The sequence below is a fragment of the Doryrhamphus excisus genome, chromosome 9 (assembly GCF_030265055.1).
Source record: "Doryrhamphus excisus isolate RoL2022-K1 chromosome 9, RoL_Dexc_1.0, whole genome shotgun sequence".
Classification (NCBI taxonomy): Eukaryota; Metazoa; Chordata; class Actinopteri; order Syngnathiformes; family Syngnathidae; genus Doryrhamphus; species Doryrhamphus excisus.
In genome coordinates, this window is record NC_080474.1 from 4,434,020 (window position 1) to 4,458,174 (window position 24,155).

Below are 24,155 nucleotides of genomic sequence, written 5' to 3' on the forward strand. Positions count from 1 at the left end.
CACTGCATGAAGTCAGCCATGGCCTGTCCATGACAGAGTGAAAAAAGTACTCCTCCCATTCCGTGTGGAAGTGGTGACATTTTGGCTTCTTAAGTTTAGAAGAAGGCGGCACGGCGGTCGAGTGGTTAACGCGCAGACCTCACAGCTAGGAGACCAGGGTTCAATTCCACCCTTGGCCATCTCTGTGTGGAGTTTGCATGTTCTCCCCATGCATGCGTGGGTTTTCTCCGGGTACTCCGGTGTAACCAAAAATTACACTACTAAGTAATTAGCTATAGTTACTAGTGATAGGAGTCATTCTAAAAATAGATTGGACAAACGTTGTAGTAGCTGAAGGAAGATATCCTGACTTGCAATTCTCTACTAAAATGCTAGGGGGTAGTGTTTTCCAACCACTATTCTCTCTCCCTATTTAGCTTCTTGAATCCTCGTACTGGCCCTGTGATTGGCTGGTGACCAGTCCAGGGTGTACCCCGCCTCTCGCCCGAAGACAGCTGGGATAGGCTCCAGCACCCCCTGCAACCCTCGTGAGGAAAAGCGGTAAAACATGAATGAATGAATGAATCCTAGTACTGAACAGGACATCCAGATGCTTAACAACAAATATAAGTGAATAATAACACATCACATTTCACTGTCCATAACGATAATGGCGTTTGAAATACTAATTCATAATATTACCCGCTATACGAAAAACATAATTTTTAACTGTTACCGCCAAAGCAGGGTCAGAGGATGCTGAGAGGGCTCACTCCGAGAAGGTTGACATTAATGAGGGAGTATTAAAACAAGATTTCCTTGTTTACTTTCACAGCTGATTAGAACAAAAAATGTGGCATCATTAGTCAAGCAAAAAAACATTTCACATAAATGATCCCAATTAAACGTATCCATCGTCAAGTGTGGTCTAATGAGCACAACGGCTGTCTTATCTGTTTGATAATTACTGTAGATGATGATACTTTAAGTAAAGTTCTACTACGCATACAGTCAAACCTCGGTTTTCATATGCGTCCGGTTTTCTTAAAAGAACAATTTTGCCAAAATATCGCTTCACTTTTCATATACTGTCTTGGTTACTGAACGAAACTGGACAAAACTGTAATTTACTACTTTTGGTGAGAGAGGAAGAGACTGACAAAGTGTGCAATGAAGGGATTTTGAGGCTGATCAATCGGAATGCTGAAGAAGACGACTTCAGTGGTTTTAGTTCCCGGCAAGAGGAGGAGGATGGCAATGAATGACTTTACTGGTATGCTACTGTTTTACTAGCCATATTATATGCACTGTTGTGCACTACTGTTTTGAAAAAAACATTTAACATTTAATCAAAAGTTTTAAAAAAAACCTTCTGTATACTAAATATATCCTATGCTACGACATGGATACGTATAATCTGGAAATTCCGGTAGTCCATTTTCCCTGTAATGTATCATTCTGCGGAATCAAGTGTCCAAACAAGACAGTTTGTGCAGTTTTTAATTGAGTGTGACTGAAAAATAACCCGCCATGGTGCCAAAAAAAGTTGCAAGTTCCAGCAATTTCATGAAAAGGAGAAGGAATACTACTGATGGTAGTGATTTCATGTTCATTTATCCACTTCATTTGTCATTTCTAATTCGTTTTTGTGCATGTAAAACTTTATTTTTATCCTTTTTGTTCATATTTTTGTGTGTCTGGAACATATTAATGAGATTTATATTACTGTCTAAATTTCTTTTGGAACAAATTAATAACAAATACGGCAGTACCCCTACACCAGGGTCTCAAACTCAATTTACCTGGGGGCCACTGGAGCTAGGGTCAGGGTGAGACTGGGCCGCATCAGGTTCCCCCCCCCCCAAAAAAACGCATTTATTAAAAACAAAAAAAATGAATAAACTTTGCTTTGGAACCGATTTTCTACAAGAAAAGCTCTGATAAAACATTCCACTGTTCTCAAATATCTTAATTTTTATTTTTCTACACAAAATAAGATGAAAAATAAATAAACAAATCAAGAATAAAGAAAATCAATTAATCAGTAATAAATAAATATAATAATAATAATAAAACGGCAAATAATAAAAACTTAAGAAACCACATATAGTTGGTAGGTAGACAAATTATTTTTTTCAGATTAAAATGAACAAAGCATTATTAGAGCCCTGTAGACATGACAAAACGACTATAGTCACATTTATACTCTTTTTATTTACAACATATTGCGCAACTGCAGGGTCTCGAGACACATGCTAACTCGCAAACTAGAGAGCTAGCGACCTAAACGGTAGCCTTCAAGTTATTTCCTTTAAACTTAAATAGCCAAAAACTAACCACTTCCACACGGATAGGGAGGATAACTATTAACAGTTATTTAACCTTTAACATGAACATTAATCAAACGTAATAATTTTTTCTGGGTACATGATACCATACAGCATCCATATCAAACTTGCGCGGGCCGCACTAACATTAAACTTTCATATCAAGGCGGGGGCCTCAAACTAGTGTCCTGCGGACCACATTTAGCACACGGGCCGCGTGTTTAAGACCCCTGCCCTACACAGTACATGTTATGACTGCATTACAACTGCGGCTCACATTACGAATCCTCAGCACTCAGGTGTAGCATTCATGACCTCGCTTTTAATTCACAGCTCGCGGGTACAGCAAATGCCAGCCAGGTTTGTTTACTGGCACTGGCACTTGCAGTCAAGCGCACTCAATAAGGATCCATATGTAGAGCAGTTATGAAAGAAGGAAAGGGATGGGGGGGTGGGGGCATGCAGAGCACAGTGCTGAAGAGATCACACAACCACACAGAAAAAAAAGCAGGGTTCCTATTTTTCCATAATGGTCACAGGGGAAAATCCCTCACTTGGAAGGGCAGGAAATGAGGTCATATCCATATTTCAGAAATGTCAAGCCAATTAAAAATGTAAAATGTCTTTTCAGTTTTAATTTTTACAAATAATGCAGTGAGAGCAAGGGTCTATCGAGTTCTGTCATTTACATGTTGGCATGCTAAGTCTGTTTCTCGGATGTACAAAGTTAATGAGTGATTATCATCTCATGGAATATTATTATTATATATAATCAATAACTAGAGAAATCTTGAATAAGAATGCAATTCAATGCTTTTTGTGTGTTTTTATTTTAATATTGAAATGAGAAATGCTGGATATTGTTTTTCTTCCAGATTATCACTGTATCATTGTACGGAATCAAGTGTCCAAACAAGATACTCAGTTTTTGTTGAGTGTGACTGAAAAATAACCCACCATGGTGCCAAAGAAAGTTGCGAGTTCCAGCAATTTCACAAAAAGGGGAAGACATATTATTGAATTCAAGAAGATTCTGTCATATATAATTTCACAAATAAACACTTGTTTGTGCAAAATAAGACAAATTCTGCAGTATGCAGTACAAGTTATAGAATATGTGTCATATTTTGTTTTAATATTATGTCTCAAAGGTTCAATTCACAAATATAAACCCAATTAAATAATAAACACAACAAACATCCCAATAAGAAGAAAGTGAAGTGCAAAGTATGAAACTGGGTTAATACAATCATTCATTCTTTCATTTTCTACCACTTATCCTCACTAGGGTCACAGGGGTGCTGGCGCCTATCCCAGCTGTCTTTGGGGCGAGAGGCAGGGTACACCCTGGACTGGTCACCAGCCAATCACAAGGCACATATAGACAAACAACCATTCACACTCACATTCATACCACATTCATGCACGGGAAGAACATGCAAACTCCACACAGAGGTAGCCGAGGGAGGAATTGAACTCGGGTCTCCAAGCTGTGAGGTCTGCGCGCTAACCACTCGACCACCGTGCATGTGAACTCTGAGTGATTCTTCTTGAGTTGTGATATTACATTACACATATTAAAAGACAGATGTCTTCCTCACCCTTGGAATGCTTTATATTTACAATTATGGCTTTGTGGAGCACAACGTCATTTTATATCATATATAATATCGACCAATAATATCGGTCGACCCTCTTTAAAATGTTGTTCATCTGGAAGATGTTTGTGTTTAAATCCAACATAAAGCTCACTGAATTTCATTAAAATTATCATAGCAGCAAAAAAAAAAATTAACATTTACATTCCATCCATATAATTGATAAACGCTAATGGAAAATCCTGTAATTTTTTATTTCATTTATGCGGGCTTAAGACAACATCCTGCAAAACTAGACAAATCTGCACAAAGTATCTATAAAACTAGACAAAGTATCTATACGATTTTTAATGAGAACAAAAAATGGCCAAGGAACCCTAATGAGTTTCTGTATGCGTCTCCATCATTTTCCTGAAAAATATAATGGTCTTCCTGACACCTGTTTTCACGGTCCTGCCATCTTTTTCATCATTCACCTGAGCGCGAGAGAGACAACTAAACCAAGTGCTGCAGGTGAGTATGAATATAAAAATACTGAATATGCCTCTCCATCCTTGGCTTGGGGAACATGCAATAAAACACACATGAATTATGAGGACAATACTAATAGATACAATACAATAAAATCATTTACCTTGAATTTGTCAACTTCAGTCTTGGAGCAAGTAGCATGGTATGAGAGAACCTGCAAAATAATGACACCTGTGTCACTCGAACTGTTTTTTTAAATCATTAAAATACGCAGTGAGTCACAGAGAAGACGCGTCGAAGGTATCGGCCATGACAGACTACACGGCATATTACAATGACGCCGCTTTAGTTGACAGCATCTGGCAAAGTTGTCCGCTCGCCTCCGAGTGAGTAGCGACGTCAACCCTAATCCCATTGTTATTCCTCCTGAGAAATACCTTGCACAAAACTGCAGTTGCATATTTGATCACAAATTGCTATTCAACGCTGCTAGAAGTGATGCACCTGCATATGATTTTAATCGTCGGATCACTTCATAATGCATTATTTCGTCGTGCACCTGCAAATGAAAAGGTGCTGATTGGATGATCCCTACAACTTCCTGTTGTCCAAGCAAACAATATGATAGTGACATGACACTGTGTTGCATTGCCGTCATTAATTCCAAAAACATCTAAGAAGAGGAGGTTATCAACAAACGGTGACCTCGACGTGATTCAATGCTGAAGCTGAAAAGGATCAAGCAGGACATTATTCGACAACCACTTCCACAACGCCCCCAACCCAGCAGTTGGCTACCTAAAAGAGGCCCCCAGGTGTCTTACAATAGCCAAAGAGAAAAAGTTGGAAAAGACCTTTTGTAGCGTACGTTAGGTTGAATCCAACTACTGCGTGTTTGTTTCAACTGGATCACGTCGGGGTCACCAAAGTGGCAGATCTTCGATTGTCGATAACCCTTTGTCCCAGGTTTTTATTGAAAACGACAAGATTTTCCCCGTAATGTTATTACAGTAAACCTCGGATATATCGGATTCAATTGTTCCCACTGGTTTTGTCCGATATAAGCGAAATCCGTTATATGCGTATACCGGAAAATGTCCGTTTTACGCATATATCGGATTTATATCCGGTATATGCGGAAATCGGATTTTATCCGTTATAAAAAGGCACTTCCTTGACTATGTTTCCAACGCTGCAAACGCTGCAAATGTTTTCCTCACAAGGGTCGCGGGGGGGGGGGGGGGGGGTGCTGGAGCCTATCCCAGCTGTCCTCGGGCGAGAGGCGGGGTACACCCTGGACTGGTGGCCAGCCAATCACAGGGCACATATAGACAAACAACCATTCACACTCACATTCATTCATCACACTCATTTTTCCCATAAGAAATCATGTCCAATTAATCCGATTAATCCATTACAGAAAGCCGAGGTTCCACTGTATTGCTAGTAGCTGCAGTTAGTAGAAGTCTAGTATGTTTTAGAATAATCTAAATATGCCCTAATGAATGGTGTGAATTGTTGTAGACATAGATTTTGGTATTACAAAGTCCAGATTATACAATATGAACAATTTGGGGCTTAACTGAAAATTACGCAATTCTTATGATTACGGCGTTCTTACATCCAAAGCCACCGACTGCTTGGCCCAGGACTTCTTCACCTGGTCGTACATGATGGTGTTGTTGATGCCCAGTCCACAAAAGATCACAAATGCCTATGAAAAAAAATGCAGCAATATGGAAACAATTTCCATCAGCCAAGTCAGTAAAAATACACAGGCGAGAGCAAAGTATACCTCAAAGAGACGCTGGTCTGCATCATCGAAAGGTTTCCCATCGAGGCGGTTCAACACTTGAGCCACACCTGTGAAATGAATGAAAAAATAAAATAATGAATTACATAATAAAGTAAACAGACAGACAGTACGAGAGCTCACTCTGTGCATTGGTTTCAGCACATTCTGTAGAACAATGACATGGACGGAGTGAGCCCTTTTCTCAGTCTTACAGTCACTGTGTTTCAGTGCTTGGAGGCGTTATAATAATAACTACGTGTGTGCTCATGGGCAAAACCAGTCTTCCAAGACAGCCACTGTGCATCTGACAAATGGGGAAAACAGTTTGCAAGCAGCAACGTGAGCTGTTATGGGTGTGTTATTGATTATATTAAAGAGGACTGTTAGTGCAAGACCTTGGTGCCGAAGAGGATCAGGGGGGCGGCTTTACGCTCTACTGAGTGCCATTTGAGCTAAAGGGGAGAGCGAGACCATTTTTATGCCCTTGTACATTATGACATTATGACAGCATTTTTATGGCAAAATGCTAAAAACAGCAGAACACAACTGTTTTATTGAGAACCAGTCACTCACATTTTTTGTTGTTTTTTTTTTTTACAGTAGGTCCTTAAAACCAAGAGAGGGCTGTTTTTATATACAGGATCTTTGACATGGGTATTGTTTTTCTTTGAGTTGTAATTTTGAATCTTTGTTTACCTTTTTTTGCAGTAGGTTCTTCCAAAAAACAGTAGTGTGTCTCTATATATAGAGGATCTTTGACCAATGTTTTTGCAGTAGGTCCTAAAAAACAATAGAGCTTTCCTATCACATTCAGGATCTTTCATGAGTGTTTTATGTAGTCAGTCCAATAAAGTAGATCTTTGACCAATGTTTTTGCAGTCGGTCCTAAAAAAACAATAGAGCTTTCCTATCACATTGAGGATCTTTGATGAGTGTTTTACGTAGTCAGTCCAAAAAAGTGGATCTTTGACCAATGTTTTTGCAGTCGGTCCTAAAAAACAATAGAGCTTTCCTATCACATTGAGGATCTTTGATGAGTGTTTTACGTAGTCAGTCCAAAAAAGTGGATCTTTGACCAATTTTTTTGCAGTCGGTCCTAAAAAACAATAGAGCTTTCCTATCACATTGAGGATCTTTGATGAGTGTTTTATGTAGTCAGTCCAAAAAAGTGGATCTTTGACTAGCATTTTTACAATAGGCACTAAAAAAACTGAGCTTTCCCATGGAGGATCTTTGACAAGCATTTTTTGCAGTTGGTCCTTAAAAATCTCAGAACTCCTGTCACATTGGGGTTTGATTATATTTGATTTTTTTCAATAACTCCTGAAAACAAAAGAGCTTTCCTATAGAGGGTCTTTGACAAGGTTTTTTTTGCAGTCTTTCCTTAAAACGTTATGGATCTTTGACTAGCGTTTTTTCTGGTAGGTCCGTAAAAAGAGCAGAGCACTCCTGTCATATAAAGGATCTTTGACGAGCATTTTTGCAGTCTGTCCTTAAAACATCAGCGCTCCGGTCACATTGAGGATCTTTGACAAGCAGTTTTTGCAGTGGGTGCTTGAAAATGTCAGCAGTCCTGTCATATAGAGGCTCTTGGACAAGGATTTTTACAATAAGTCCTAAAAAAAACAGCAGAGCTTCCCTATCATATAGAGGATTTTTGACATGTATTTTATGCAGTTTGTCATTAAAAACATCAGTGCTCCTGTCACATTGAGGATCTTTGACTAGAATTTTTGCAGTCGGTCGGTAAAAACAGCAGAGCACTCCTGTCATATAGTATGGGATCTTTGACAGTTTTTGCAGTGGGTCCTTGAAACTGTCAGCAGTCCTGTCATATAGAGGCTCTTGGACAAGGATTTTTACAACAAGTCCTAAAAAAACAGCAGAGCTTCCCTTTCATATAGAGGATTTTTGACATGTATTTTATGCAGTTTGTCGTTAAAAACATCAGTGCTCCTGTCACATTGAGGATCTTTGACTAGAATATTTGCAGTCGGTCGGTAAAAACAGCAGAGCACTCCTGTCATATAGTATGGGATCTTTGACAGTTTTTGCAGTAGGTCCTTGAAACTGTCAGCAGTCCTGCCATATAGAGGCTCTTGGACAAGGATTTTTACAATAAGTCCTAAAAAAACAGCAGAGCTTCCCTTTCATATAGAGGATTTTTGACATGTATTTTATGCAGTTTGTCGTTAAAAACATCAGTGCTCCTGTCACATTGAGGATCTTTGACTAGAATTTTTGCAGTCGGTCGGTAAAAACAGCAGAGCACTCCTGTCATATAGTATGGGATCTTTGACAGTTTTTGCAGTGGGTCCTTGAAACTGTCAGCAGTCCTGCCATATAGAGGCTCTTGGACAAGGATTTTTACAATAAGTCCTAAAAAAACAGCAGAGCTTCCCTATCATATAGAAGATTTTTGACATGTACTTTATGCAATTTGTCCTTAAAAACATCAGTGCTCCTGTCACATTGAGGATCTTTGACTAGAATTTTTGCAGTCTGAGGCTCTTTGACGATGGTATTTTGTTTGCATTATGTCCTTAAAAAACAGGGCTACTGTCTTATAGAAGATCTTTGATTAGCAGGGCCTTAAAAACAATTTAGAGTATTTGTTCATTTAGAGGATCTTTGACCAACATCGGTATTGGCAATGAGGTATCATTGTATCAGCATATGGGATATTGGTAAGAAAGCCAATATTGAGCATCTGTGATTCAAACTCAAGCCATTTCGGGTTTATTAACAGCAAGTTTCATCCGGCAGGAAGTGCAGCAACAAGCCGTCCTCGTTTGGTGTAACATTGAACACCAGCATTGCAGTTGGAGTCACGGCTCCATTCAGTGAGGTTTCGCTGAATGAGCTGTCGTTATGGCAGACACCACAAAAACATCCATTTGTGAATGGAATGGAACCTTGACTTGAGATATTCATCTTCCGCTGCTTTGTTTGTGCGATGGTTTTTCACTTCCAGTCCTCAGGTGCCACCCACACACTGCACTTTTTTTTCCCACTCATTCCTTCTCTTCTTTCTCTCCTGTTGCCTGTCCCTGACAAATACATTAACACCTACGCAACACAAATGCGAGCTCACACATTTAAACACACGTCTAAGGTGGCCATCTGCTACAAATATGCTGATCGCTTCTCACTCAACGGACAGAGACGACTATCCTTGCTCCTGGCGGAAATATCCACCAGCCGCACGAGGAGAGAGTGAGGATCAATGACTGATGGCGGTGTCAGCGTGTGGTGCTGGCCCGCGGCTAATTCACAAACACGAGGCGCACAATGAGGGAACACCAAGTTATGGATCTCATTACAAAACCACAACCTCGGAGCCATAGGGTTTATTTATGTCATGCATACGCACAGTTCGAGTAACACACTTGTAATCCTGGTGAGAGCTCCTGTCATATAGAGGATCTATGACTAGCATTTTTGCAGCGGATCCTTAAAAACAGCAGCGTAGTCCCGTCATACAGAGAATCTTTGACTAGGTTATTTTTTTTGCAATGGGTCCTTAAAAACAGAAAAGTGCTGTATACAGTAGAGGATCTTTGACTGGGGAATTTTTTTGCAGGCTTGTCATACAGAGGATCTTTGACGAGCATTTCTGTAGTAGGTCCTTAAAAACAGTAGAGTGGCACTGTCATATGGAGGATCTTTGACTAGTTTATTTTTTTGCAGCGGATCCTTAAAAACCTTATAGTGCCACTGTCATATTGAGGATCTTTGACTAATGTTTTTTTTTGCAGAGGATCCTTAAAAACAGCAGAGTGGCACTGTCATATCGAGGATCTTTGACTAGTGTGTTTTTTGCAGTGGATCCTGATAAGCAGTAGAGTGGCACTGTCATATCGATGATCTTTGACTAGTTTATTTTTTTGCAGCGGATCCTTAAAAACCTTATAGTGCCACTGTCATATTGAGGATCTTTGAGTAGTGTTTTTTTTTGCCGCGGATCCTTAAAAACAGCAGAGTGGCACTGTCATATCGAGGATCTTTGACTAGGGTATTTTTTTTGCAGCGGATCCTTAAATACAGCAGAGTGGCACTGTCATATCGAGGATCTTTGACTGGTTTTTTTTGCAGCGGATCCTTAAAAACAGCAGAGTGGCACTGTCATATCGAGGATCTTTGACTAGGGTATTTTTTTTTGCAGCGGATCTTTAAAAACAGTAGAGTGGCACTGTCATATCGAGGATCTTTGACTAGTTTATTTATTTGCAACGGATCCTTAAAAACAGCAGAGTGGCACTGTCATATCGAGGATCTTTGACTAGGGTATTTTTTTTGCAGCGGATCCTTAAAAACAGCAGAGTGGCACTGTCATGTCGAGGATCTTTGACTAGTGTTTTTTTTTGCAGCGGATCCTTAAAAACAGCAGAGTGGCACTGTCATATCGAGGATCTTTGACTAGTGTTTTTTGCAGTGGATCCTTAAAAACAGCAGAGTGGCACTGTCATATAGAGGATCTTTGACTAGTGTATTTTTTGCAGCAGATCCTTAAAAACAGCAGAGTGGCACTGTCATATCGAGGATCTTTGACTAGTGTATTTTTTTGTAGCGGATCCTTAAAAACAGCAATGTGGCTCTCTCATATAAATAATACATTGCCTATACATTTTAGATGAAAGTAGCAAGAGCAAAATACAGTAAGTAGTTTATCTGTGCAGTATGGGAGAAAGTTAGACGGTGCGTTCAAGGACCATTGAACAAAGTGGGACGGCTCACCGCTTGCAACAAACAACATAATCATGCAGTTATATCTTTATTTTTTTTCCAATGCCTGGTTCGGCCTCGCCCACGGACCGATGGTTGAGGACCCCTGATATAGAGGATCTTTGTGTTTGTTTTTAATGTGTATAAACTGCAGACATCTTCTAATAGTGGAAGCTCTTAATGGCTTGGGTGAGGAACCAACTTCATTTCTCCCATTCAGACATTCTTGTAACTTTGTCCAATTAGTGCACGTTAATGAGCTGTATAATCGGGACTTGAAGCACATCACTTTTTCAGTGCAAAATGATAACTTGTCAATCTTCAATTAATCCCCATAATTACTCTTCACATGAAAAATGTAATTTATTGCTTAACTTACCAATAATTTGATGATTGCTGTTCCATATCGGAACACAAAGCACTGAGCGAATGTGGAAGTCTGAGAACTGGTCCGCCTAGAAAAATTATGGTGAACACATAAATAACAAGAATTAGCATCCATCTGCATCGGGTACATATTTACATACAGTGTATGTACTCAGCATTATACTCCAAGTAATGAGACCTCAGAAGTTCCAGAAGAAACATTTGACACACCTGTTTAATATTAAAGTGTTCATAAATTGTGTTTTCTCCACTGGGTTATTAATTATGCATCGTGCACCCCCTCTGATGGTATGTGGAGCTATAAAGAGCTCATGCAGCACAGCAACCTGTAAGGCACATCTATTTGATATAGGTCTGAGAAGGAGGAGGAAGAAGTAGAGCTTATTTAATCCTGTGCCTTCACTTCCTGTGTTTAACTTCATTTTCTGCTTCATGCTTTTTTTGCCATTAGCGGAGGTGATAATGCCCGTGCTTATCCTTCTGAGTAACTCATGACTTTGGTCAATTATTCCTTTGTGGCTAATTAGTAATGACAACTTAAGCAAAACAGACAGTGGTACCACAAATATAGCTAACCAACACTTTTATTGCAAATGTTGATCCGGAATGCATGGAGAAAATATAAGAAATGTTTAAAAAACGTGAAACTGCCAGGTGGCAACATGCGTGGCCCGTCACTCGGCCAGGAAGACCACAAACGGGACAATCTATCTTCAGTTTCGTCGTCAAATATTGAATGGAGTTTATGTTTTAATGGAGAAAATGGAGAAAAACCCCAGGAGAAAAATGTGTTTTTTTATGTATTTGAAGAAACAAAATGCAAAGCAAAAATAATGGATTTTAAATGTTTTTAAAAATTTACAAAATTATTTTTATTCAAATTTTTATTCAAATTTTTTTTTGTTTGCTTTCACTCTTGTGGGCGGGACCTCCTCTGAATGATGCCTTTTTATTGGTCAGTCTCAAATCCCTTTCAACCTGTTTTTGCTACAAAGAGCCACTTTAAAATGTAAGTACAGTCTTATCCTTACTTATCCTCACGAGGGTCGCGGGGGGTGCTGGAGCCTATCCCAGCTGTCTTCGGGCGAGAGCGGCGGGCTACAACCTGGACTGGTGGCCAGCCAATCACAGGGCACATATAGACAAACAACCATTCACACTCACATTCATACCTATGGACAATTTGGAGTCGCCAATTAAGTTAGCATGTTTTTGGAATTAATCAAGGTTAATTGGCGACTCCATATTAATTGTCCATAGGTATGAATGTGAGTGTGAATGGTTGTTTGTCTATATGTGCCTTGTGATTGTATGATGACAGTCAGGGTGTTTGGTTACCTCAGCATCAAAGCGAGGGTCCTGGTATGCATCGCTGATGTTTACAGGAAGACCCGTGGACGCGACCAGCTCGGCAATGCTGTTGTTGATGAGCCAATCCGAGTACGAAGACTTTTCCATACTGTCCTTGAAACTAGGGGTAGAACATAAAGACCATAAGATATTTCTCACATTTTTTTAAGCCGAGTGGGTTTATTTCCACATGAGTATCATGGCAACATGGCAAAGCCATACTGTCTGCTGATTTGTGTCATCCCTCTACGATGCATTTAATGAACCTTCCATGCAGTTGATATCATAAATCTTCTCCTGCAGCGTAGAAAGTAATGAAAAGTTGAGTGTGTGATCATCTTCCTGGTTGCCAAACGCCCCCACACCCTGCCACAAAAAAAAACAGTGCACACCTCCCCTGCTGGCTTCCCCCCCCTTTAACAGCGACACAGTTAATGTTCTGTGTGGTTCTCTCTGTCTGAAGAAAATATACCCTCTAGATTAGACACATTTATCTTACACACGGGCCCTCGCATTTGTTGCTTCCAGACCTGCACGGCTGTCATGAGCGAATTTCTGCAAAGTGGGATGCCTTATTTATAAATGGAATATATTTGTAGTTAAAGCAAAGAAAACCTGTTTACCACCTTCTAAATACGGCTTTTACCATTATTAGAGCCCTCCATACATGAAATAACACCCCTATAGTCACTTTTCCGCTGCTATTCCATTATTAGAGCCCTCCATACATGAAATAACACCCCTATAGTCACCTTTCCGCTGCTATTCCATTATTAGAGCCCTCCATACATGAAATAGCACCCCTATAGTCACCTTTCCGCTGCTATTCCATTATTAGAGCCCTCCATACATGAAATAACACCCCTATAGTCACCTTTCCACTGATATTCCATTATTAGAGCCCTCCATACATGAAATAGCACCCCTATAGTCACCTTTCCGCTGCTATTCCATTATTAGAGCCCTCCATACATGAAATAGCACCCCTATAGTCACCTTTCCACTGCTATTCCATTATTAGAGCCCTCCATACATGAAATAACACCCCTATAGTCACCTTTCCACTGATATTCCATTATTGGAGCCCTCCATACATGAAATAACACCCCTATAGTCACCTTTCCGCTGCTATTTCATTATTGGAGCCCTCCATACATGAAATAACACCCCTATAGTCACCTTTCCGCTGCTATTCCATTATTAGAGCCCTCCATACATGAAATAGCACCCCTATAGTCATCTTTCCACTGCTATTCCATTATTAGAGCCCTCCATACATGAAATAACACCCCTATAGTCACCTTCCCGCTGCTATTCCATTATTAGAGCCCTCCATACATGAAATAGCACCCCTATAGTCACCTTTCCGCTGCTATTCCATTATTAGAGCCCTCCATACATGAAATAGCACCCCTATAGTCACCTTTCCACTGATATTCCATTATTAGAGCCCTCCATACATGAAATAACACCCCTATAGTCACCTTTCCGCTGCTATTCCATTATTAGAGCCCTCCATACATGAAATAGCACCCCTATAGTCACCTTTCCGCTGCTATTCCATTATTAGAGCCCTCCATACATGAAATAACACCCCTATAGTCACCTTTCCGCTGCTATTCCATTATTAGAGCCCTCCATACATGAAATAGCACCCCTATAGTCACCTTTCCGCTGCTATTCCATTATTAGAGCCCTCCATACATGAAATAACACCCCTATAATCACCTTTCCACTGATATTCCATTATTAGAGCCCTCCATACATGAAATAACACCCCTATAGTCACCTTTCCACTGATAGAGTGGACATAATAAGACAAAAAATACACAATTAAGACTCGTGCTTGTGTGAATTGCTGTTTTTCTGTTCCGGTGCTAAAGGAGCTGAGTACTAGATCAGTACTTAATGTTTATGGACATACCATTTGACTTATTTATCTTGTTTTTCTGTTCATTATTTGAGTTATATGAATTGATTTTTCGACTATGATTGTTTTTGAGCACAACAATGACAATAAAAAATGTGACCAATGCACATCAATACATTGTAACAACAAAACTATCTTGCCTGGCAGTGGATAGACTTCTCCAAATGAAATTAAAGCCACATAGTATGCGCGGTTATTCAGTACCACCATAGCAGAGGAGTGGATTTTACTTTCAGTCTGCTTGCTTTTTGTCCTTGATGAAAGCTTCACAGGTTTCGACGCCAAATGCGACAGAGAGAGAAAAGGTTACTAAGCTGAAAAGACAGCAAATGAAAGGCAAAACGAGATGCTTTCCATTTGGCCACATGCAACCCAGAGGGTCTTTCTGTGAGGGCACGGACAACGAGCGCAAGAGTCAATCTTAAACAAAATAGCATACCTACCTCGTTTCGGTGTCAGCGCTGCACTTAGGTGACAATAACTCAAAAGATTTAGTGAACTTCACCACCTGAAACATCCAAATAGAAAAAAAACAGCATTTCCTTTAAATGTGCTTTTACAATTTAGTGATAAAATCAAAGGATAGCGGTGCTGAAATTCATTTTTTTTAAAAAAACGTACCGGTGACTCAATGTCCTCGAGCAACTGAACAGAGCAGCGCTCGCACTTTAGTAATGTTTGAGCACGGTGCATAATCTTCCTGACTATTTTCTCCAGGTCAGTCTGTTCTTCAAAGAGGTCGTTGACAACCTCCAGGAGCGCCTGAGCATCAACAAAGACAGCACGGGCGTAACTTGCACTGTAAACATTCCTCAATAAAGACGCTTTGCTTTGTTCAGCCGTTGATATCAGCGTGATATCATTGTTATTCTCGAACTACAAACCTCCAGAACAATGGAACGTGATTAGCTTCGCCAGTCTAAGCAAATAAGGCCCTTTATGTATGACAGGGCCGACCCAATCTAATACGAGGCACAAAATCATTTCTCTCTCACAGAACGGTGTTCTCATAATGGGCACACGTTATCCTATAAGGTACTGTATTTTCCAAAGTATCGCTCTCACCGTTTTTATAGTTTGGGTGGTGCTGCGATTTCCTGTCAGGTGTCACTTACATATCAAAATAACAATTTAAACATTTGGAACTAAGAAGAGCTTTAAAATGCAAAAAGAAAAAAATTGGAGTAAGCTTTCATTCATTCATTTGCTGGAGCCTATCCCAGTTGTCTTCGGGCGAGAGACGGGGTACACTGGTCGCCAGCCAATCACAGGGCACGTATAGACAAACAACCATTCACACTCACATTCATACCTATGGACAATTTGGAGTTGCCGATTAACCTAGCATGGTTTTTGGAATGTGGGTGCACGAGGAGAACATGCAAATTTCACAAAGAGATGGCCGAGGGTGGAATTGAACTCAGGTCTCCGAGCTGCGAGGCCTGCGTGCTAACCACTTAAAATGGAATGGAATGGCCTTTATTTTCATTATACAAGATGTACAACGAGATTGGAGAGCTTCTCCTTTCAGTGCAGTAGTCAACTTAAAAAAAAAAAAAAGTATATAAAAGTAGAGTAAAAAAGACAATTTAACAAGATATATACAAGATATCCAAAATATACACATAGTATTGCACAGGAGCATGTGCAGGAGCAGATATATTAATTTTAGTGCAATGATAAATGGGTCATAGTGCAAATAATGACTGGTGTATACAGATGAGTAAAGTCACATATGAGTGTATTGTATTGGGTTGTTGAATAAATAAATATGATTGAGGTAGTAACAGAGGCAGTGATGGAAATATTACACATTTGCATTATGCTAATGACCGGGTACGTTGTATGTCTGAGTTCAGGGTGGTGATGGCTCTTTGGAAGAGCCGTGCAGCCACCTGGAAACACTGGAAACACTCACGCCCAAACCACAGCTACACATTACTGAGTCATTATCAGCATTATTTTGTATTTTAGGGGATTTGGGGTTTAAACTTTTTGATCAGCTAATGATGTCTCACTCCCATTTCTTCTTTTTTTCCATTTTTCAGCTCTACTTACAACCTCCTTTAGAGGAAAATGATGCAAATTGTAAATTCTTGCAATTTTTCAGCTGGTCCTAACATTTTGATCATGTGTATATGCTACCATCTGATCACTTTATTCAATATGAAAATTACCATGGCCACCGATCATGATCATAAAATCTCCCAGTCCGAGTTCAGGCTTCCTCTTTCAATGCTACCCCCCTAGTGAGAACCAGTAGGGATCCTTAAAACTATGTGGACACCCTGGGATCAAAAGTACTCTCCTATGACACCTCTGGCTGCGTTTGGCTTCTGTTGGGATGAAATTCCTGTGCCGGTGATTAAATAAATGTTGCAGTCAGAAAGCAGACCACTATGCACTCTGACGTTATCTGACTGCTTTAGAAAGGTAACAAACGTTTTTAAGTTGGATACATATGATCAATGTATGCATCAGTGCTGGGTTAGTAATGCTGATGCAAATGATGGAAAGTGAGGTCATCATCTTGGTGATACTTACCCGACTCCTGTCATACTCCTTCCTTGACGCAGCAAAGAGTTGGGCATTGGAGATTGCAATGCCACAGAAGGGCAGGTACATCTGCAGCACCTGCGCACACAAATATATAAACTTCTCTTATCCATCCATTATCATCGGCATCAGTCATGTTAAATGCCAGATGGCACCAAATTACTTGCATTTAATAAAGTCCATCTCTTGATCTCCAAGGAATCCTACTCAAACAGACAAATGATCTTATTGAAACAGCTCTCCAATGGCTCGACTAGTATCTCTTTACCAAGCAACAGTGAGAGGTGTACCACAAGGTTCTGTGCTTGTCCCTCTGGTATTATCAAATCTGCCACCTCCAACACCTCACTCGTGGATACAGTGAATCATTGCAATGTCATGATCACCATTCCATTGTAAAATATTGCATTTTCATTTGATTTGGGGGTTTAGGGACCCCCAAAAGCAGAAAATTACATTATAAATGAACCTTTCTGTGAACCCCAGCTGCAGGAACAGGTGTTTTTTCATGACATTTCCACCTTTCGTAAGTAAGACTACTACAGTAAACCTCGGATATATCGGACTTCGATATATCGGAAATTTGCTCACAACGGACAGATAAAAAAGAACCAATTTTTCTGTAATGCATTTCCAATAAAAATTAGGATTTTTTATAACGGATTTCGCCTATTTCAGACAAAATCTCCAGTCCCGTTCCAATGCATTTCCATTAAATTTTCCTCGCATATATCGGATGCCCGCATCGTGGCGCTCCGATTCGCCGAATCGTGACAGGCCGCTATACGACGTCATTTGCAGCGTTTGCAGCGTTGCCTGCGCGTCCAGGTACATTGGAAACATAGTCAAGGAAGTGCCTTTTTATAACGGATAAAATCCGATTTACGCATATACCGGATATAAATCCGATATATGCGTAAAACGAACATTTTCCGGTATACGCATATAACGGATTTCGCTTATATCGGACAAAACCAGTGGGAACAATTGAATCCGATATATCCAAGGTTTACTGTACTACATTAAAGCACTTTCTATAACAGGAGGGTTTTAAACACTTTTGTTAACCGTCATCAATCCAGAGTGTACCCGCCTCTCATGCAAAGTCAGCTGGGATAGGCTCCAGCACAGCCCGCCACCATAGTGAGCACAATTGGTATAGAAAATAAATGACTGGACGGATGAATGGATGTTTCCCATCCCACATAAATTACCATTATGCAGAGCTCCCAGTGATACTGCATTGGTGAGTTGTATTATACCAAGCATATACGGATATAACAGTAATAACTGCAACCAAATGCATGAATTAAGATACAGTAATTACATTAGCATTATGATAATTAAATCCACTTACGTCCTGTGGGAAACAATGTGGGCGTCAATGACCATGCCTGTATAATTATTTTATTCAGCTCTTCTACTGAATTTCTTCGACTGAAAAGTAAAAAAAAAAAAAAACGTATTATGTAATTTTTCTTTTTCATGTGTATTTACACACAAAGTCGGCGCCTTTCATGACGCCATTACTTGTTGGGACAAATAAATTCCATCAGCTCAACTGACATTTTACCATTTGACTGAAGAGTCTGATTTTCAGTGCCCTGGGCTGGTAAAATAAATGCAGTCTATACATAAATAATGGAATCAAATTGTATTTCTTCCTTCCTAGCCGTCCTTGATTCATAATACACGCACGAGAGTTGGCACAAAGAGGTGCTTAATAATAATAGTGCAGGTGGAAATCACCATAATGCCAATGTGGTCTTACCTGGGACCCCCATAACATGAAAGAAATCAGCAGGTCAGGACAAAAATAAGCAAATGAGAAACTAATGGGAAAAAAATACATATTTTTAACACACGGTTCGCTCTGATAAATAAGGAAGACCGAGGTACCGTTGTTCATCCACAATAAAAATATTACTCAATGAATAGCTCTAGGAGTGTCAATGCAAACCAAGAATATGCCCATGCAGTGAGATTATAACTATAACAGTGTATATATCTCATCTCGTTTCATATTATCTACATATATATACTGTATATAAAACTGTTGATTTTGTTAATACTTGGGTTGTTTATATTGTTTATTTTTCTACATTGTGTATTTTTGTACTGCTTAACTGATTCTGTACTCTTGCTGCTGTGCAATTCAAATTTCCCCACTGAGGGACGAATAAAGGCATATCTTATTTTATCTTATCTTAGCAAATAATTGGAACATTCTTCATTCATAAATTATGATTGAAATACAAAACACCGCTATTTGGGATATAGAATTAGGGAACTATTTTAAGTAGGTAGCATATAGGTAGAATATTTACAACTGGTACATGACTCCTTTTATTATGTTCGTATTAACACCATTAAGTAAGGTACAAATTGAATTACTGAATGAACAACATTTCCTCATTGACTTACACTAGATACCAACATTCAGTCATGTTACGCAATCAAGCGCCCGGATGAGATTTTTCTTCTCCAGCATCCAGAGGCCAAGTGATGCTGAGCAATAAGCTGATCCATAACGCTATTTCAGCTGTCCTCTGGAATTCTCTAATAATGATCTAGCGGAAAGGCAGCAGTCATCAATAGGCCGAGGCAGAGGAAGATTCATTAGCGCACAGGACTTTTGGGATCTGGCTATGGATCTGTCTGCGCTACTATAACAGGCAAATGTAAGAAAAGCAGAGCTCTTGCTAATTACATTCTGCCAGGCAGGCCATTATACACAAGCTTGCATTACAAACAGAGGTTTTTGCCTAGAGACCTGCGGAGTGACCAGTAGTAAAAGAGGGGTTTATTAACAAAGGCCAGCTCCTATGAGACTGATGCTTACCCTCCGACAATGACGCTGTGGTCCGCAGCTGCTGCTTTCTATGAGCAATGCTGTGAGAAATGACAATTTCTTTGTGCTCTATTTTATGAATGCAAACTACCGTGTTGCTTTCACTGAGCTCTGAGCATTGCACATTGTTGTCAAACCAAAAATCATTCTCTTCGAGGTTGTTTTGCAAACGCACTTTGCATCAGCAGCTTCATTTGAAGGTGGCATTAATTTTTCATGCAGCCGGTGCCTACTTCTGTACAACGTACAAAGTAAATCACGCTCGCTCGTCGGGAGCGTAGCTCTGACGCAGAGAACAACTACAACTGATAATTCAGTCGTTGGTGACCATTTGCAACAACAGTGCAATAAAGAGCGACTTACTTTTAAAAGAAGGCTACTCCTTTCTGTCTGAAAATAGTCCACTTGATCCAAATTCATCTGGTGTCAACAGCAGCCTTTCCACTTCATCCTCACTGCTGTCGTTGACAGGAACCTTGAGGCAGCCTGGTCACTGTTTCTTACATTGCAGAATCTGAGCTTTTTACCTCGACCATACTAGTACTATTAAAATATAATACAATTATATATAATACTAAGTCAAGGCAGTGGCATGCATTCATATAAAGGCATCTTTTTGTCAACCCATTGGAAATTGCAGGAGGTTATTACGTAATATAACAGTCTCACGGTGTCATCTTACAAATAACATTAAACTCACGAGGGATCGACCGATATGTTTTTTTTTTTTCGGGCCGATACGGATTTTTTTCCATCACCCTTAGCCGATTTTGCTTGGGCCGATATTTGTGGCCGATACCTGTGATACTGCCGATACTTCTTTTGCTGCCTCAATTTACATGAAAAAAATGACTATAATAACAAATATTACAGGTCTCAAGTTTAAATTTAAGTTTTAAATGTAAACACTGAACACAGAAGGATTCAGCTTTCTTAAGCACACATTGAAACATTTTTCGATCCTTAAAACTCACCACACAGCACCTTAACACTCACAAGGTACACCTAATAATAATATACAAACATGTACCAATGCAAAATTACGATTAAATTAAATTAAAAAAAACTTTTTAAATGTTTTCCCATAATGCATTTCGTCTTAGCAGAGCATTTCATTGGAGGACCAGCGGCATTGAAAATGAATAGATGGATGTATGGTGCTGCAGTGCTGCCTCTGTCCAACAGAGGAAGCCAGAGTAGCCCAAAGGGAGGCTGACGTCATTGCAGCGCCCCTGCACAAATGAATGCGTTGCTCAGTCAGTTATTTTAAGACTATATATGTACATGCTTTTTGTATATTTCTCATGTATACATTATTAAATTTCTGTGTGATGAGTTTTGTGTTCTTTGTAAGACGATATTGCGAGTCATACTGCTACATATTGCGATTTCCAGTGGGTGGGGTTCTTCCATTGCATCTGTCCATGCATCAACTTGCATTATCATCCCTTAGAGGTGAGTACCAATACCTTTAATACTTTAAATGTGTTTAATATGTGTGAGGAATAAACCTGCATTGTGTCACAAGTGAACAACGGCAATTAAAGAGAGAAGGGGAGAGTTCTGGAAGTGAATGTAATGTAACAATTACAACAGTCACTTTTATTGCAAATGTTGATCCAAAATCAGAGGAAAACATCAACGTCAAGCTGCAAACAGCGGTGATCTACTGCATATGGAAATGCTATATATCTATATAATTATGAATATGTGAAGACAATATGCAATGAAGTTGGTTTATACACGTAAGACAACAGCTACAATACATAAAAGATAATGCAATTCCATATAGGCAGAGTCATTACCGAAGCTCCCCAAAGGCCTGACATCCTGCAGCGGATCATCACGACATAATTAAAGCAGCGTGGGATTTAATGCCAAGCGTCGTGTGTTTAGATATCCTATAAGGTTTCACCACGCAAAGAAACATTTAATGAAGACAATCTCAAGTCTCTGTAATGACATCTAATATGGCCGCATCGTTTCGGAGAGAGAGGTACGTTTTCTTATTACAAGCTGTTTTCTTATTTGCACAATGGCAGCTTTAGTCGAGATGTTAGTCTGCTGTTTATGCAACGGTAATGCTACTTCAAGGAAAACTACACTTTATTTTGAATTTTGCCCATCATACACAATCCTTATGTGTGGCAAAATACTGTAAATATGACACATCTGTTACTACATGGTTACAGCATGTACTGTATATATATTTCATGTCTTGAGAACACCCAGAAAAGAGAAAGATGTCTCACATCAGGATTGTGGATGATGGGCAATTTTCCTTGAAGAAAGGTATGAAAGTTCACGCCATTCAGTTGCAGTTTTGCACAGCATCGCCACACAAGATCCATCAGATGCACCAGAATTACACTGTAGGTTAAATACAGAGCTGTGATTCCACTGCAGTGAATGCGTATGAATAAACTTGTCTACGTTCTGGACCCGGATTTGGCTGTCTGTGTCCCTGCCGACTCGCTCTGTTCTTTCTTTTCTGTGTGGGACAGAGGGTTGCCAAGGAAACAGCAAAGGTGTGAGCATCGTGAGCATCATTGGCATATGACAATTTTTTTGCAGAGAAGCAAATCACCTTGCAAATGTTCGTAGATTTTGCTCAAATCTGCGCTGCCGTGACTGTTAGCTAGCGGTTTAAAAAGTTACATTCTTATGAGACAAAACTGGTAATATTATGAAGAAAAATGTCATTCTAGTAGCACAGAGATGAAATATGAAATAATTAAAACATTTAAAACAATAAAGTCAAAATATTATGGGTTATAGTTATACGTCTTGGGTTTAAGTTACAATAATAAAAAAATAATAAAGCCAAAATATTGCGGGTATAAAGTCATGATTGGTTGACGCCAAAAAAAAACAGAAAAGCTGTGATTTTTATGAGAATAAAGTCAAAATATAACGAGAAAAAAGATTTATAATAACGAGAATAAACCTGTGCTATTATTAGCATTTTAGTAGCATAGAGTTGAAATATAAAAAAAGTAATTTTAGAATTTTATGGGAAACAAAACAGAATAAAAATTGTTTTGGAAAATGAGGTTGCAAAAAAATACAAAATAAAAAATCTATCAATGGAAAAAATTTCAGAGAATAAACAAAATAACAATGTCATTCTAGTAGCATAATACTGAAATATTACAGAAATAATGTGTTATTTTAGTAGTAATAAGTTATAATAAGTAATATTATGGGACAAAACGACGATTAATGATATAATTTTCAGAAAATTTGGTTTAAAAAAATTAAATCAGAGAATATATGTTCCAATTTAAAAAAATATCAAAATAGATTTGGCAGCCATCATTTTAACATTTCTTTTTGTAGCAATATTGATCATGTAAATAGAGTCATATACATAATATATATATTACATATATATATATATCTTTACAAATAAAATAAAATTTACATCCATTAATGATAATCATTAATGAACAATTTAACCAGCAAAAAAAATCTGACGAGAAATTTGGGAAGCTGAATTAGGGAGCTGAGCCAAAACAACGAGCTCTCTTAAAAGAGCCGTCACTGCTATCGAAGTGGTGAGTGCCCTACTGTTTTGTTTTGTGAAAACACTGCTGGTGCCAATAAAAAAAAACATCCAGTCAGCAATCAGTCAACACTTTGGGTCCATTTTCTCCACGTTTCTCATCACACTTGCATAGTTCTCGCCTGGAAAGTGGCCCGCGGCCGCTGTAACTGCTGGCTATTAGGATCACAGGTGATAACGCCAAAGTGAAGCTGAACACTCAGCACAAAAGCAAAGTAAAAACAGCATCCGCAAAGACACCAACCCTAAGAAACACCTTCAGGCACTAAGCATTACAGCAAATATTTGCAGCGTTTGACAAGGGAGTGCATGAAGCACTGAAATGATATATGTTGTAGAGCACTGGGTACAACGAGAAACAACAAAACATTGCCTGCAGTCCATCAGATAAGAGGCATGCAACTTCTGTGTTGTGATAATTGGAAAAAAGGAGAACACGTGATGGAAAGTAACCAAGGTAACAGAGCTTATCCGGCATATGACAATGCTAACTTTTAACCAGTCAAACACATTTTCAGCCGAGCAAAGCACTGTATTTGTCATTTGTGTTGATCACGATCATTATGATGTTGACCAAAATCTTAACGATAGGCATAACAAGGCTCCGCCAGCCAATCACAG

At 39.2% G+C, this 24,155-nt stretch overlaps 1 protein-coding gene across 1 annotated transcript in view; it reads right to left on the bottom strand.

Annotated features, from left to right (window-relative positions):
* Positions 1-24,155, bottom strand: part of pde11a (phosphodiesterase 11a) — a 53,168-nt gene that overhangs the window by 24,544 nt on the left and 4,469 nt on the right. The window contains exons 3-10 of the mRNA XM_058082155.1: positions 17,107-17,196; positions 15,184-15,324; positions 15,006-15,070; positions 12,621-12,753; positions 11,275-11,350; positions 6,171-6,238; positions 5,997-6,089; positions 4,539-4,589 (exon numbers count right to left, since the gene is read on the bottom strand). Of these exons, the coding sequence (XP_057938138.1) occupies positions 4,539-4,589; positions 5,997-6,089; positions 6,171-6,238; positions 11,275-11,350; positions 12,621-12,753; positions 15,006-15,070; positions 15,184-15,324; positions 17,107-17,196 (717 nt within the window). The remainder of the gene's footprint in view (positions 1-4,538; positions 4,590-5,996; positions 6,090-6,170; positions 6,239-11,274; positions 11,351-12,620; positions 12,754-15,005; positions 15,071-15,183; positions 15,325-17,106; positions 17,197-24,155) is intronic.